Source organism: Sus scrofa, chromosome 8 (genome assembly GCF_000003025.6).
Source record: "Sus scrofa isolate TJ Tabasco breed Duroc chromosome 8, Sscrofa11.1, whole genome shotgun sequence".
Classification (NCBI taxonomy): domain Eukaryota; kingdom Metazoa; phylum Chordata; class Mammalia; order Artiodactyla; family Suidae; genus Sus; species Sus scrofa.
Genome location: NC_010450.4, coordinates 84586786 through 84601947, shown reverse-complemented (window position 1 = coordinate 84601947; position 15162 = coordinate 84586786). Strand labels below are relative to the sequence as shown.

At 39.9% G+C, this 15162-nt stretch overlaps 1 protein-coding gene across 1 annotated transcript in view; it reads left to right on the top strand.

Moving 5' to 3' along the window:
- The window catches only part of USP38 (ubiquitin specific peptidase 38), a 33569-nt gene continuing 19310 nt past the window's right edge, over positions 904–15162 (top strand). Inside the window, exons 1-4 of the mRNA XM_021100666.1 lie at positions 904–2163; positions 3742–3877; positions 11043–11172; positions 12991–13092. Of these exons, the coding sequence (XP_020956325.1) occupies positions 1482–2163; positions 3742–3877; positions 11043–11172; positions 12991–13092 (1050 nt within the window). The 5' untranslated portion in view covers positions 904–1481. The remainder of the gene's footprint in view (positions 2164–3741; positions 3878–11042; positions 11173–12990; positions 13093–15162) is intronic.

Genomic DNA, 15162 nt, shown 5'->3' with positions numbered 1-15162 from the left:
AAGCTCATTTAAAAGAGATTTGCTGGAGTTCCCCATCTGGCTCAGTGGTAAAGAACCTTTGAACCCGACTGGGCTCCATGAGGATGCAGGTTCCATCCCTGGCCTCTTCAGTGGGTTAAGATACCCCGTTGCAGCGAGCTGTGGTGTAAGTCACAGACATAGCTCAGATCCAACTCAACGCCTAGACTGGGAACTTCCATATGCCACGGGTGTAGCCCTACAAATAAAAAAAAGAGAGAGAGAGAAAGAGATTTGCTAAAAGCTTGCTAAAGCAAACCTCTATTGACAACTGTTTCCAAATGTATACTGCCGCCAACACATCCCTTACCACAATGTAAGAGTAAAGCACTGGCATTTAAGAACCCTAGCTCATTTACTGATGAAAGATCTAAGACCTTAAACGATTTGCCTTCAATCCGAATTCTGAGTTCTTTTCCTTACTTTCTCCCCAAATGCTTTTCTACTCCTGCTTCCAAAACTTTCTCATTAACAAGATTTTACATAAATAAACTTTTATCAGCCTATCACAAGCAACCTGACCGGGACAGAACGGACAGAGATCCAGAGATCGGAAGGTGGGAATCCTAGAATCGCAGCCACTTCTAACACTTCCGCTCCTTGGCCGCTCCTCCAGAAAAGCCGCCTACCACTTACAAAGGATCCCCTGCGATGGGGGCGTCGCCGCGCGACTCCAAGAGAGGCGGCCGCGCTTGCGTAGCACCGAAGGGGCGGGGCGGGCCCCCGAGCGCAGCCCGGGAGTGTGTAAACGAGCTGGGGCGGAGAAGGAGGGTGAAGGGTGGGGCGGAGGGGCGGAGGGGCGGAGGGGCGGAGGGGCGGAGGGGCGGAGGGGCGGAGGGGCGGAGGGCGGAGGGGCGGAGGGGCGGAGGGGCGGAGGGGCGGAGGGGCGGAGGGGCGGGCCTTTCCGAAGTTCCGATTTCCTTCACTTCCTGTTTGCTGCACTTCTGCATCCGGGTCAAGGGTGTCCACCTCCACTTCTCCCCGGCAGATCCGGCACCCTCCGTGACAGCAGCTCTTGACTCTACCCAGGGCGGGTTTTATCCCGCGACCTGTTGGAGTCCGGACTCCCACATCTGCCACGGGTCGCGGAGGCGCACTTCCTCATCTTCCCGCTCTCAGCCCCGGGGCCTGAACGTCCGCCGCCTCCGGGGGGCCCCGCTGGCCTCTCCGCGCTGATGCTGAAGGGGACCGCGGGCCCGGGGCAGCGGCGGAGTGTGGGCCTCTGGCTTCTTAGGCCCACCGCTGACGGTGCCGGTTCTTACGCGCCCCAGGCTTGCCAACTCCCGCCCGGGCTTGGATGGCCCTCTCTGCCCGATAAATGAGGCTACTGAGCAGGCAGTGGCGGTGGTCGGTCCAGCTGCTGCTCTCCAAATTCACCTCCGTCCCGGGTTTCTCCAGGCACACCTCGGGGTTGTGGCTGCCCGCTCCTTACCACCTGGCCCTGGCTTTGCAGCGTGGCGACAATGGACAAGATCCTGGAGGGCCTGGTGAGCTCTTCGCACCCCCTGCCCCTAAAACGGGTGATTGTGAGGAAGGTGGTGGAGTCGGCGGAGAATTGGCTGGACGAGGCGCAGTGCGAGGCCATGTTTGACCTGACGACCCGGCTTATCTTGGAGGGCCAGGACCCCTTTCAGCGGCAAGTGGGCCACCAAGTGCTGGAGGCCTACGCGCGGTACCACCGGCCAGAATTCGAGTCCTTCTTCAATAAGACTTTCGTGCTGGGCCTCCTTCAGCAGGGCTACCACTCGCTGGACAGGAAGGACGTAGCCATCCTGGACTACATTCACAACGGCTTGAAACTGATCATGAGCTGCCCCTCGGTGCTGGACCTCTTCAGCCTGCTGCAGGTGGAGGTGCATCGGATGGTGTGTGAGAGGCCCGAGCCGCACCTGTGCGCCCGACTCAGCGACCTCCTGAGCGACTTCGTGCAGTGCATCCCCAAGGGGAAGTTGTCCATCACTTTTTGTCAACAGCTGGTTCGAACGATAGGCCACTTCCAGTGCGTGTCCACCCAGGAGAAAGAGCTGCGGGAATATGTCTCGCAGGTGACAAAAGTGAGTAACTTGCTGCAGAATATCTGGAAGGGGGAGCCCTCCACCCTGCTGCCTTCCCTGCAAGAAGTTTTTGCAAGCATTTCTTCCACAGGTAAGGGTCCTTCCACCCCAAGAAAATCTCTCTTGGAAATTTAATATGTGCCTCTCATGTACACACCGCGTTTGCTTCCCTGCTCTGAAAACATCTTAATGGGAGAACATTCTTAATACTCTCATCCATATTCCCATCCACTGCCCTATTCTGGCTGTCACGTTGGACCTTAAAAAACAGTCAGTGTTTTTGTTTTAAAGGTTGAGAACGTCAGTCTTAGACCTTTGGAGCAAAACAGGTTGCTTAATTACCCAGCCTTTGCTCAAGTTATGGAATGCTTTGCCAATGACAGCTACTATATAAAGCTCCTATTCATTAGTGACTAATAGCCGCATTAAAAATGTTTACCATATTATTACTGTGCTATGACTCTGTCACCTTGTTGGAATGAGTTGTTCCTTAGTTTCTGAATTCTCTGATTTTTTTTAATTCATGGAGGATGCCATTTGTTTTATTACTGATTATCCTATTTAACTATGTAGTTCTTGCATATTGCCATTTTCTACCTACAGTAGTTTGTGAGAGTGGATACAGGTGGAGTGAGGGAAGGGAAAGTAAGTGAAGGCTTAAATAGGTGTTTTTGAGTTCCAGGTGTAAATAGCCCATCAGCTGTGTCATTAGAAATCCGGGAGGGGTTAAGTACTTAGCAGGAAAGAGCTTTATTGCCAGGAATTTAACATGTGCGTTGACATTCCTTGTTCAGACATGGCACTTCCAGCTCTGTAAGTTGTGAAACAGTAGATCCAAAACTGTGTTCCTCCCCTCCCTCTTTGCTTGGTACAGCTATTCTCTGGCTGTTGTTCAAAACTGAACTTGTAAAGGAAGTATCCTCCTTTTATCTTGAGAATCAGAAACAAGAGTAGAGTTTTAACAGGCTCCATGCTTTTTGATAGATTGAATATTTTAATGAAAGAATTGCCAATTATATATTTGCAGTATCCAAGTTGGTTTATATTTTAATTCTAATTGATCTTGTATTGTCTGTGTTGCTAGAACAGATTTCTCCAGAACCTTTTCAGCTGTAACAGTAAAGGTGCTCACCTTGGATTTCCTTAATCTTTATGTAGTTTAAGCAAAGTCCCCCTAAAATTCACCTCAATTTCTACATCTTTAAGAGATTTTAAAAATTTTTCCCTTAATGTGATGATTATTGTAACTAAGATGTAAATTATTTTGGAAGGTCTAAAATGGGAGTTTAAATGAATTTAAATACCTTGCACTTCTTTTCTGACTACTGCCTTAGAAATGAGTATTTTAGCACGAAAATAATGATATTAAATACTGCAAGAAAGTAAAGTAACTTGTGAGCTAAACATGGTGATAGTGAAGAATAGTTTTTATATTGAAGCATTTGTGTCTGTGGAATGAGCACTGCTCACTCTTAATCTCTCATTTCTGCAGTTTAACATTCCTTGTGTGTTAGAGTTTACCCATGAGGTGGAAAGTAACAGCTGCTTTCTGATTAACACTTTTGCTCCAGTTACATTTTGGGAGGTGGGTGGTAAATTGTTGTTTTCTCTAAACACTTCACTTGAACCTTCTTGCTATTTTCCTTTTCCTTTTTCATTAAAAAAACAGATGCATCATTTGAACCATCTGTAGCGTTGGCAAGCCTTGTGCAGCACATTCCTCTTCAGATGATTACAGTTCTCATCAGGAGCCTTACCACGGATCCAAATGTAAAAGATGCAAGTATGACCCAAGCTCTTTGCAGGTACTTCTTTATAACACCGTAGACAGTAATTGTAGATTGGAGAAGAGGAGAAATTTTCCTGTATTTTGTGGATAATGGAAACCTTGGAGAAACATTTAAATCTGAAATCATGGAATCGAATATAAAGATTTGCTAAATTAGTTGAAAGATTTGTTTACCTTACTATAGGCTTGATAGGCATCCCAGTAGTTCATAAATCTATTTTCAGTTCAGCTTTTTTAATTCCCAAAACATAACAGATATATACACTTTTTGTACAGTCAAGAGTTGGTTGGATTAGCAGTACATTTTACTAGTTGCTTTGCTCATTATTGTTTCCTGCAACCTATCTCTTCCCTCTGGGTCTTTTTTTTCTCCAGCTAAAGTATATACTTTTACTTACTTTCACTTTCTTCAGCCAGGACCTCTGGGGTAATAGTTTCATAGCCTTTGTTTGAAATGTGTATTTTCTTGCTTATTCTCAAATAGATGATTGGCAAGGTACAGAATTCTAATTTGATAGTCATTTTCTTTTAGCATTTTGAATATAATACTGCATTATCGTCTGACATCTATTGTTGTTGATGTGGGTCTGCTATCAATCTGATTATCATTTCTTTGTATAGTAGTTAGGCTCTTCTGGTAATGTTTATGCCTTTTCCTTTATCCTTGATGTTTTACAGTTTTATTATATTTCTAGGTGTAAATTTAATTTTTTTTTGGTCTTTTTGCCATTTCTTGGGCCGCTCCCGCGGCATATGGAGGTTCCCAGGCTAGGGGTCGAATCGGAGCTGTAGCCACCTGCCTACGCCAGAGCCACAGCAACGCGGGATCCGAGCTGAGTCTGCGACCTACACCACAGCTCATGGCAATGCCAGATCCTTAACCCTCTGAGCAAGGCCAGGGTTCAAATCCGCAATCTCATGGTTCCTAGTCGGATTTGTTAACCACTGTGCCACGACGGGAACTCCGTAAATTTAATTTTTTTTGTACTTCTTAAAACTCTCGTGTTTTTATTAATTCAGTCATTCGGTCATTCAGCTATTCAGATCTCACTTATTGGGCACTTACTGTGAGTACCAAGCAGTGTTTAAAAACTCATTGAACAAATGGGTAGAAATAACTTTCCTTGTGGGCTTACTTTCTAGTTGAGAAGGCAGATAGTACCTAATCACATATTTCATTGATTACAAGGTGCATCCTGACTTCAGAGATGTTAAAATGTGGAAATGCATAGTCATTGGTATTCTAATTTAAATGGCAGGACTTTTCTTGCCTAATTGTACACCCTAAAATTGATGTTGTTTTAGGTTTGATTAAATATAAGTAAAAATCATTTAGTATTGTAGATAATTATAGTGTTTTTGGCAAAAAAAAAAAAAAGTAGATAGGAAAAGGGATGAAGCATGGGGAATGGGGTTTGAAATTTTAAATGAGATAGATGAGGAAGGCCTTACTGAGAAGGTAACCATGAAGTAAAGACATAGAGGAAACAAGAATTCAAACCTTGTGGAGATCTAAGGGGAAGAGCCTCAATACTGTCTTAGAATTTACTATTTTTTCCTTTAAAAATTAAGGTGCTCATTTATAGAGATTGTTCCAGTTCTGAATTTCTTCATTCCAATGACTGTATTTTTCTCATTAATCTTCATCCACCTATTCTTGTTTCATAACTATGTTTTTATTTTGTAATTTTTTCGGTGTGTGTATGTGTGTATTGATAACATTTAAATTGAGGATTTGTAACAGAGGGTTTCTATGCACCTGTTATAAATTGCTGTCATGAGGTAACATATAAATTCAAGTATTATAGATTCTCAGAAAGCTACATGTGTGCAAATCTCACTCTCTATAACACAAACTTTGGAGACGTTGATCTTCTGTAGCTTCTTCCCTTTTCCAGTGTTTAAAAAGCCCTTTCTTGGACTTTCCGTTGTGGTTCACTGGTAACGAACCTAACTAGAATCCATGAGGATTCAGGTTCGATCACTGGTCCCACTCATTGGGTTAAGGATCAGGCGTTGCCATGAGCTGTGGTGTAGGTAAGACACGGCTCAGATCCTGAGTCACTGTGACATAGGCTGGCAGCTGCAGCTCCAATTAGATCCCTAGCCTGGGAACATCTATATGCCACAGGTGCAGCCCTAAAAAGACCAAAAAAAAAAAAAAAAAAGACTAAAAGGCCTTTCTCTTCTGGTTTATCTTCTTTCTTCTTTGTTGTCTTCAATGTAATTGAATCAATTTGCCTGAAACTTTTACTTCCAATTTCTTTTTGCTCATTCTCTCTTTAAATTCATTAGGTTTGTGAAAATGTTTTCTGTATTGGCGAAAACTCTGTGTAAATATTATTCCTGTTGTGTGGTCTCTATCCCACTGCTTTCAATTTAGGGTGCTCTCCTTGCCATATTTGGTGATCTGTATTTTATTCCCATCTTCTTGTATCTTTGTATTCATAGTTCTTGCAATTCTAAAAGTCCTGTTACATCAAAGTTAAGATTCTCTTCCTTTTATCTGTTTTTTTCCTTTTCTTTTATCAGTTCTCATCTATATGTAATTAATTTCCAAATTTCTATGTAAAGTTCTCATTGTTAATTTCCTTTGGGGGGGGCATGGCTACAGCATATGGAAGTTCCCAGGCTAGGGGTCGAATCAGAGCTACAACTGCCAGCCTACACCACAGCAACATGGGATCCAAGCCACATCTGAGACATAGACCACAGCTCACAGCAACACCAGATTCCTGACCCACTGAGCGAGGCAAGGGATCAAACCCAAATTCTCATGGATACTAGTCAGATTCATTTCCACTGAGCCACAGCGGGAACTCCTATTCATTTGCTTTTAAGAAACACTCTTTATCTCATCCATCCTCTCTGTAATGAGACAGCCATGTCCTGTTAGTCCACAGCATTCCTTTGTCAGTATGATTGCAGCAGCACTAAAATTTCTCTTTGAGATGAAGTTATCATAAACTATGTTGTCCTCTTAAGTAAAATAGGAAGATTCAAAGAATTAGATTTCACAGCTGAAAGTAAAATTAGACATCAGTTGGTCCATTACCTTCATTGCCTAAATAATAATGGAAGACATTATTTTATTACCTGCCATGAGTCATTGCAACAGCGCCTTCTAGTTGGTCTTCTTGTCAGCAGTGACTTCTCTCTCTTCTCTAAGTCATCCTCATCTACTCGTTTTTCCCTTCTGATCAGAAAACAGCAATGACTTGCATCACTTAATTAAATGCAAATTCCGCCTCTGGGTATCAGGCACTCTTAATCTTTTTTTCCTCTTTTTTTTCTTAGTTGATTTACAATGCTGCATATGGCAATCTTAATATTTCAACATTTTCAAAACAACCATAGTATCCAACTTATGAATTTTTTTATCTTTAAGATGTATTTGGAAATGAATTTTTACCTATTTGTTTCTGTGGGAAGTTGTGCCCCAGTTTTTTGTATTGCTTTTCCAATTTATTGCAAATGTAATTGAAAAGTATAGTAATGTTCACTCTTATCGTATTTCCACCTTATACTTCCCCATGCTCTGTACTTCTCCACACACATCACTTAAGCTTTACTGTCATTTTCTGTAATCCGAAGAAATGCAAATGCAGGTGTGGTACCAGAACCAGATAAGTAACATTAAAGTATGAAATCGGCCAGGTGTAACTGAAATAATAGGGAATGAGGTACAAAGTACCTTTTAAAACAGAAAACTCATTCTCAACTCTAGTGATCTTGTTGTCAGAGGGAAATTTGAGTTCAGTGTTGCTAATCTTATTTTTCCAAAGAAACCTGAAATCCAATTTTTTATATGATGTGTTCTAATTTGTAAAACATTGGAACAAATAAAACGGAAGGCTGGACCTAGTCTTTAAGCTGCCATCTAAACGTGAAAATTGGCTCTATTCTCTACAAATTAAGAACTAATCTATTTTGTGGCCTTTCATAATAAATTGCCATTCTTAATTTAAGATTTTCAAGTTGCATGTATTTTTTTAGCTATAGAGAGAAATGGTTTCATTTAGTCAGCAAATTTGAGCTCCATTTCAGTGCAGATCAAAGATTAAAGATTAAAAAACAAAACAAGGTCTCTGTTCTTAAGCCCACAATCTGATGGAGGAAACAAGATTTATTACAACTGCAGCTAAATGTTCTTTAAATAGTAAGAAATTAAATCGGCATATCAGGGTTAAGTGTCCTTAAAATTCAAATTGTAACCAATACGTGGTGGATAAGATTACCATAGTAATCATAAAAATAACCCATTCTACACTGCCTATGCCTGAGAGGATTTGAGCATATGCAAATCCAATCAAATTGAAGCAAGACTGGAATGTAATTGACATGTAGCTTATAAATATTGTATTATACGCCAGCAGAGCGTAGTTCAGATACCGGTATTCCTACTTACTATGTGACTGTTGACAAATTTCCTAACTTTCCTTATCAATTTGAGGGCAGAAACCATATCTTGACTCTGATATTCCTAGCACTTAACAGTACCTGTTAGGTAATAGACACTCAAATACTTTTTGAATGAATGGCTTCTAATTCATGTAACTTCTGACTGAAGTATCTTTAGAGTAGTCAGGAGATTGGATACACATGGGGTAAGGTAAAGATTAGAGGCTTATGAGAATGGCAGGGTGGAAACGGGGAGGATAGAAGCTGATTAGGACATTGGGGAGAATGAAAAGCCTTGACCAAGTGGAATTTCCTACTCTGTCCCCTCACTCTTTACTAATATTCCCCTTAGACCTGAACTGCAGGGAGTTCTGGCCTTGGGCCCCGAGTGCCAGGAAGCCCAGTCTGGTTCTGCTCTAGGGCTTGCTCCCCACGGGGCAAAGTCCATAGAGCCAAAGAGATGTGCTCACATAATATTCCATCTCTAAACCACCGCTTTTGTGTGTGTACCTGTTTACGCTAAAACAACAACAATATGTAGTCACATGTTTTCTTTTAAACAACAGCAACAACAAAAGACACAGTTTTAAAAAGATTTACTGGGGAGTTCCCCTGGCTCAGCGATATTGAACCCAACTAGAATCCCTAAGGACTCGGGTTCAATACCTGGCCTTGTTCAGTGGGTTAATGATCTGGCATTGCCATGAGCTCTGGTGTAGGTCACAGACGCAGCTCAAATCTCTTGTTGCTGTGGCTGTGGCGTAGGCCAGCGGCTACAGCTCTGATTCAACCCGTAGCCTGGTAACTTCCACATGCAGCAAGTGCAGCCTAAAAAAAAGAGAAAAAAAAAAACAAAAAGATTACTGGGAGTTTTTTCCTTTTTAAATCAGCATTATCTCAGATCTATGTTAGATCCTGTTCATACTGATCTATTCTCATTCTTTAAAACGCTACATAATGTTCCATAGTTTATTTAGCATATCTTTATGATGGACATTGAGATAATTCGCATTTTTTTCCAGTATCATAAACAGTGTTGCAGTAATTATACTCTTTGTACACAAAGACAAATTTTTCTGCTTTCTGCTCCATGTATGTAGAGTGGCCCCAGTCTTATAAAAAGCAGACTAACAGCAGTTGACAGTGGAATGGCTGTCAGGGACTACTTTAATGACTTAAAACTATCATTATTGGAAGAAGATGGCCAGAAAAACAAAAAAGGGCAATAAAATGTATGTAGGGACCAGAAGGAACATACAGATAAGTTGTAATAAAATGCCTTTGGACTTTGGAGCCACTTTGGACTTAATGTCTGATGGAACATTTTAATCTTAAGAGCAAAAACCTAAGTAACAATAACACTTCATTGTTCATGTAGATAGTTTATAATGTCAATATAAAAATCAGTGCTTTTAAAGTGTTAGGTATTCTTTTGGTAATGTGTTTATATACTTAGTTTTTATATTTGACCTTTTGTGCAATCAAGGTATTTATTTATTGCCACATGTGTTAGTATTTGGTGGAAGAGAGATACTCACAGTGAGCATTTCCAGTGTCATATGTTAACTCATTTAACCTTCACTTCAGCCCTATAAAATAAGCATGTTTATCTATCTACAGATGAGAAACTGAGACACAAAGAAGCTACCTAAATTATATAGGTATTTAGGGTCACCTAGCTAATAAATGGTAAATTGAGATTTTTAAACCAAGTCACTCTGACTTTAAACACCTGGTTTATTTTACTCTTTTTTTTTAAATTACACATTCCTCCAAATTGGATTGCTAGATGAAATAATATGAACATTTGGCCCAATTACTTTCCACAAATCTTGTACCGGTTTTCTTCATTATGATTGATGTCTAACACACTATAATCTCCATCATACCCCATATTACTTAAACTTTATTACCATTAAATTGGGCTGATACTCAAAAACACTGGAGTTCTCATCGTGGCTCATCAGTTAATGAACTCTAACAAACTCGACTGGTATCCATGAGAACTCGGGTTCAATCCTTGGCCTTGCTCGGTGAGTTAAGGATCCAGCGTTGTTGTGAGCTGTGGTGTGGATCACAAATGCGGCTCAGATCCCTCGTTGGCTGTGGCTGTGGTGTAGGCCAGCGGCTACTGCTCTGATTCGACCTCTAGCCTGGGAACCTCCATATGCCATAGGTGTGGCCGGAAAAAAAAAAAAGAAAAACACTCATTAATACAAAATGAGGCCATTTCAATATTTACACATTTAGTACCCTTTTATCTGTTCGGAGTTTCTTTTCATTGTCTTTATATAATAGGATTTTGAAAGGAATGAAGAGACCTGTTTCACAGTTCAATAGTCTTTTTTAAGAGTGTACTTTCATATTTAGACTGTAATCACCAGAAAGGAGAAATGTTGGTTCATATCCATATGTCTTAGTTCACATAGCTATATTTGAACTGTTCTTCCTAGAGTAAATTTGCCTAATAAATTCTTGATATATTAGGCCACTGTATAGCACAAATTTAAAACTTGAATTTATGCAAAATGGTAGTTTGTCAGAAATTCTGTCTATGCAAATATGTTATATAGGACACTATCAGCTTACAAGATTAGAAACTTCTTGAGTAAACCCCCCCATTATATTCATTTCTACATCTTAAATAGTGCTATTCACAAAAAAGCCCAGTAAATATTGAATCACAAAGTGAGTGATTGTCTACAACTCTTGTTTTTCCTAACTCAGTAATGTTGAAGATATTTTCAATACTGATAGTTTTGTTTTCCTTCAATTTTCAGAATGATTGACTGGCTGTCCTGGCCATTGGCTCAGCATGTAGACACATGGGTGATTGCACTCTTGAAAGGACTGGCAGCTGTCCAGAAGTTTACTATTTTGATAGATGTTACTTTACTGAAAATAGAGCTGGTAAGTGGTGGTATATAGATCTATTATTAGAAGGTATGGATTCATATAATCAGTCTTTTTATCTTTGGGTTGAACCCTTTTGAATATGATCTTATTTTTAGTTTTCTTTTGAATAATAATTTTGAATGGAGTTTAGAAATTTAAATTGCCGCTTAAGATTAGGTAATTAAATAATTTTGCTGTTTTCGAATATTTAATATGAGGACATATTCCTCCCATTATCTCTTGAATCCCAACTAATCAGGCTTTTACCACCATTTTTCTGCCAAAACTATCTTTGACACCAATGCTTTCCAGTATTGCTTAACTCAGGAGTTATTTCTCAAGCCTCCTCTCATTTGACCCGTTAGTCATTTGACATAGTTGATACTCCCTCTTGAAACACTTTCCTCCCTTAGTTTCCAGGACATTATACTCTCTTGATTTTTGTCCTAGTTCACTGGCTTCTCAGTCTCCTCTAGTGGATCTTTCTAACTTTAGAGTGCCTTAGGGTTTCATCTCTGGTTCACTTGCTTCTCAGTCCATACTCACAGCCACCCATGGCTAAGTTAATGACTGCTGGGTTTATATTTCTAGTTAATTATTTTCCCATGAACCCCATATTTATGTATCAACTTTCTACACTTGGATCTCAAACTCGACTTATCCACAATTTAACCCCTGATTTTTCTCCTCGGATCTGGTCCTCCCCATCTTAAATGACTATTTCATCCTTCCATGTGCTCATGCCAAAAACCTTGTACTTATTTTGGTCTCTTTTCATTCTCTCTCAGCCCATATCTTACAAATCTGTTGACTCCACCTTTAAAATATACCCCACGTTCTACCGCTTTTAACCAGCTGCATCACTACCATCTTGGTCCAAAATCCTCCTCACCCGTTGCTGTACTGATTGCAGTAGCCTGCTGCATCTGCCCTTGATCCCCTTCAGGTGTCAGACGAAGTCCTCCCTGATTTGGCCCACTGCTCCTTCTCTCACCCAGCCTCCCACTATTGATGCCTCAGTCCCTGTGCTTTACTTACACTGCCCTCATTGTTATAGCTCCACTTCACCAGGCTGGAGGCCTCAGGGCCTTTGCCCTGCTTTATTACACTCTTCTCCCAGCTGATCTGCCAGATTTCCTCCTTTCAGTTTTTTTGTACTCAGGTGTCACCTTTTTAATGAGGCTTTTTTTTTAATTCCTTATATAAAATAACAGACTTCATTTGCCACTCAGCATTCCTTATTCAACATACCCCGCTCTTATAGCATTTCTCTCCCATGTTACCTTTTTTTCATGTGTGAGTTCCCTGGGCCAGAGTTTAAACCCATGCTGCAGCAGTAACCAGAGCCACAGCAATGACCATGCCAGATCCTTAACCTGCTGAGCCAGGAGGAAACTCTTCCCACTTTTATTTTACTTTTTATTGCCCTACCTACCCTGTAGACAGTAAGCCCTGTAAGGTCAGAGATTTCTTTTTTTTAATTTGCTGTTACAGAGTAGTACAGAAAACAGTACATAGAACACTGCCAAGCATAGTAGATGCTCAATAAATGTTTGTTGAATGAACCCAGTGAATAATGACCAAGGAGCTACCACCTTGTAAACATGGTTTGATGGCGGGGGATTATGAGTTAGCTAGGTCCTTATATTCCCTTGATCTCTGTCATATTATTTCCCAGCTTTCTCCCTCTGCTAGAGTTTAATAACATGTATTACTTGTTAATTAGGAAGGGAGGTAGTCACAAAATAATTTTGGGCCCTAGGAAAATAACCACCAATTGAATTAATGATTTCCCTACCAACCCTTAAAGTGGATGTCTTCTCTTTTCTGAAGGTTTTTAATCGCCTTTGGTTTCCTCTTGTGAGACCCGGTGCTCTTGCAGTTCTTTCTCACATGCTACTTAGTTTTCAGCATTCTCCAGAGGCGTTTCATTTGGTAAGTTACGACACAAGCTTTCTACACTAAAAAACTTGTTTTAAAATTTCAGTTTAGTATTGAGGCATATTTGCATATTGTGAAAAGATTGTAGTTAAGTTCTATATCAGTTGTTTTCATGTAACTGTATGATTTCTTTTAAAATTGAAATTGTGAGATTTCCTTCCAAAGAATACATTTTCAGAATGTTTGGGTCTCACCAAAACTCTCCACTTGCAGTCACAACCAGCCATTGAAAATTACTGTTGTACATGAGTGATGTCACATGTCAGTGTCACTGATGGTTGTCTGTTGCACGGGGGAACAGTATAGAAGGAGAAAAGTGGTTGAAAACCCCTGGCTGCTTTGGGAGTTCAGCCCAGAATTAGGGCTTTTCATTCTCTCTCAATCCATATCCTACAAATTCTGTTGATTCTACCTTTAAAATATATCCAGAATCCTACCACTTTTAACAAGCTACATCCCTGGTTTTGATTTGACTTGATTTTGCGTACTTGATTATCAGTTATTGCAGGTAAGAAACAACAAAATGTTATTTTGGGAACCTATGTTTCTCTCCAGGGCATCACAGAAAAGCAGTTCTTTATGTGGTTGCTCACTTCCTCCAAGGTCTGATTCTCAGTTTTACAGGACTAGAAACTCATTATCAACACACCCACAGTGTTAAAATCTTAGGAATACTGACTCACCACAAGCAAATTCATAGGAGACTGATGAAGTGCAGAATTTCCGTTGTTGCTTGTTAGCTAGAAATAGAACTAGCCTCAGAGAATTTTATACTCAGATAGGCTATTCAGTGCCGAGTTTCCACTGAGGGAAAATCTACAGGTTTAATAGAAATAAACCTAACTAACGAGTAATTATGTTATACATTATCACTTAGGATGGGTGATTACTGCAGTTACTTGCCCTCATTGGTGAGCTTGATCATCAGTTGGTAACTTTATATCCATTACACAAGCAGAACTCAAACTGAGCTAAAATAGCAGGTATACCAGCAAAATATTCCATGAGTAGAAAAAAAACACCAACGGTATGTCCTTGTTCTCAGGCACAATCATGTGGAGGATGTGTGAGAAAAGATTTATTTTCAGAATTTCTGGGAAGGCAATCATCCATTCTAATGTTTATTGCCCTCCACACTGAGGACGTTCCTTAATCTCTCTGATAAGTCACTTATGCTATACTCTAAACCTATTTCTTTGCTCAATTTTTTAAGTGATGGAGGAGATCTTACCTCATACTGCTTTTTTTCTGAAAAAAGTAATTGAAATGGCAAATGGTTGACTTTGAAATATTTGGCTACTGAAATAAGTAAATATGACATCATTTAAGAAACAGATCTAAAATTGAAAATTGTGATCTGGCTTATTAGTAAGGTCTAAAAACAAAGACCTAACTACTGTCTATATACTATGTATAGGCTGACCCGCTACTCAATTAAAATTAACTTGGGCATCTAGAGGTGGGCCATGTGGTAGTTAAATCACCTATAACTCTAAATAACTCAGCAAAGGACTCAGATTTAAGAGTTGAAGTATGAGCAATAATTTGGAATCACCAGCACTGTTATTTATTATATGTTTAGAATATTTTAGAGCAAACCAAGATCAGTGTTATATCATGTGATATTATGTACCAAAGTGCTTTTTATAAGTGGAAAGAATGCTTTAAACAGAAGAAGAAATACCGAACTTTCTAATTAAGAAAGTTATATGTATCTTCTCAAATAGTAACTTAATTTTAATGAGTATCACAGTGATGTCTACAAATATTTAGATTTGCTCATTCAGGAAAAAAAATCAACTTTCAGGCATTAGAAGGTGATAGTCTACTTGGACGTCTGTATATATGCTTGTGAACAACAGTCTTATTTCTGCATCGGTGATAATTATTACAATTTAAGATGTAATAGTAGACAACTATGTATATTATCTGACTGCAAGGATCCAATCTATACTAGGAAAGCTTTTAGAAGATTTGGAATTGTAAATTAAATAATCATTTTAAAAATTCCCTCCTTTTCTCTTCCATCTGTTTTTCCTATCACCTCTGAGGAAACAGTAATTT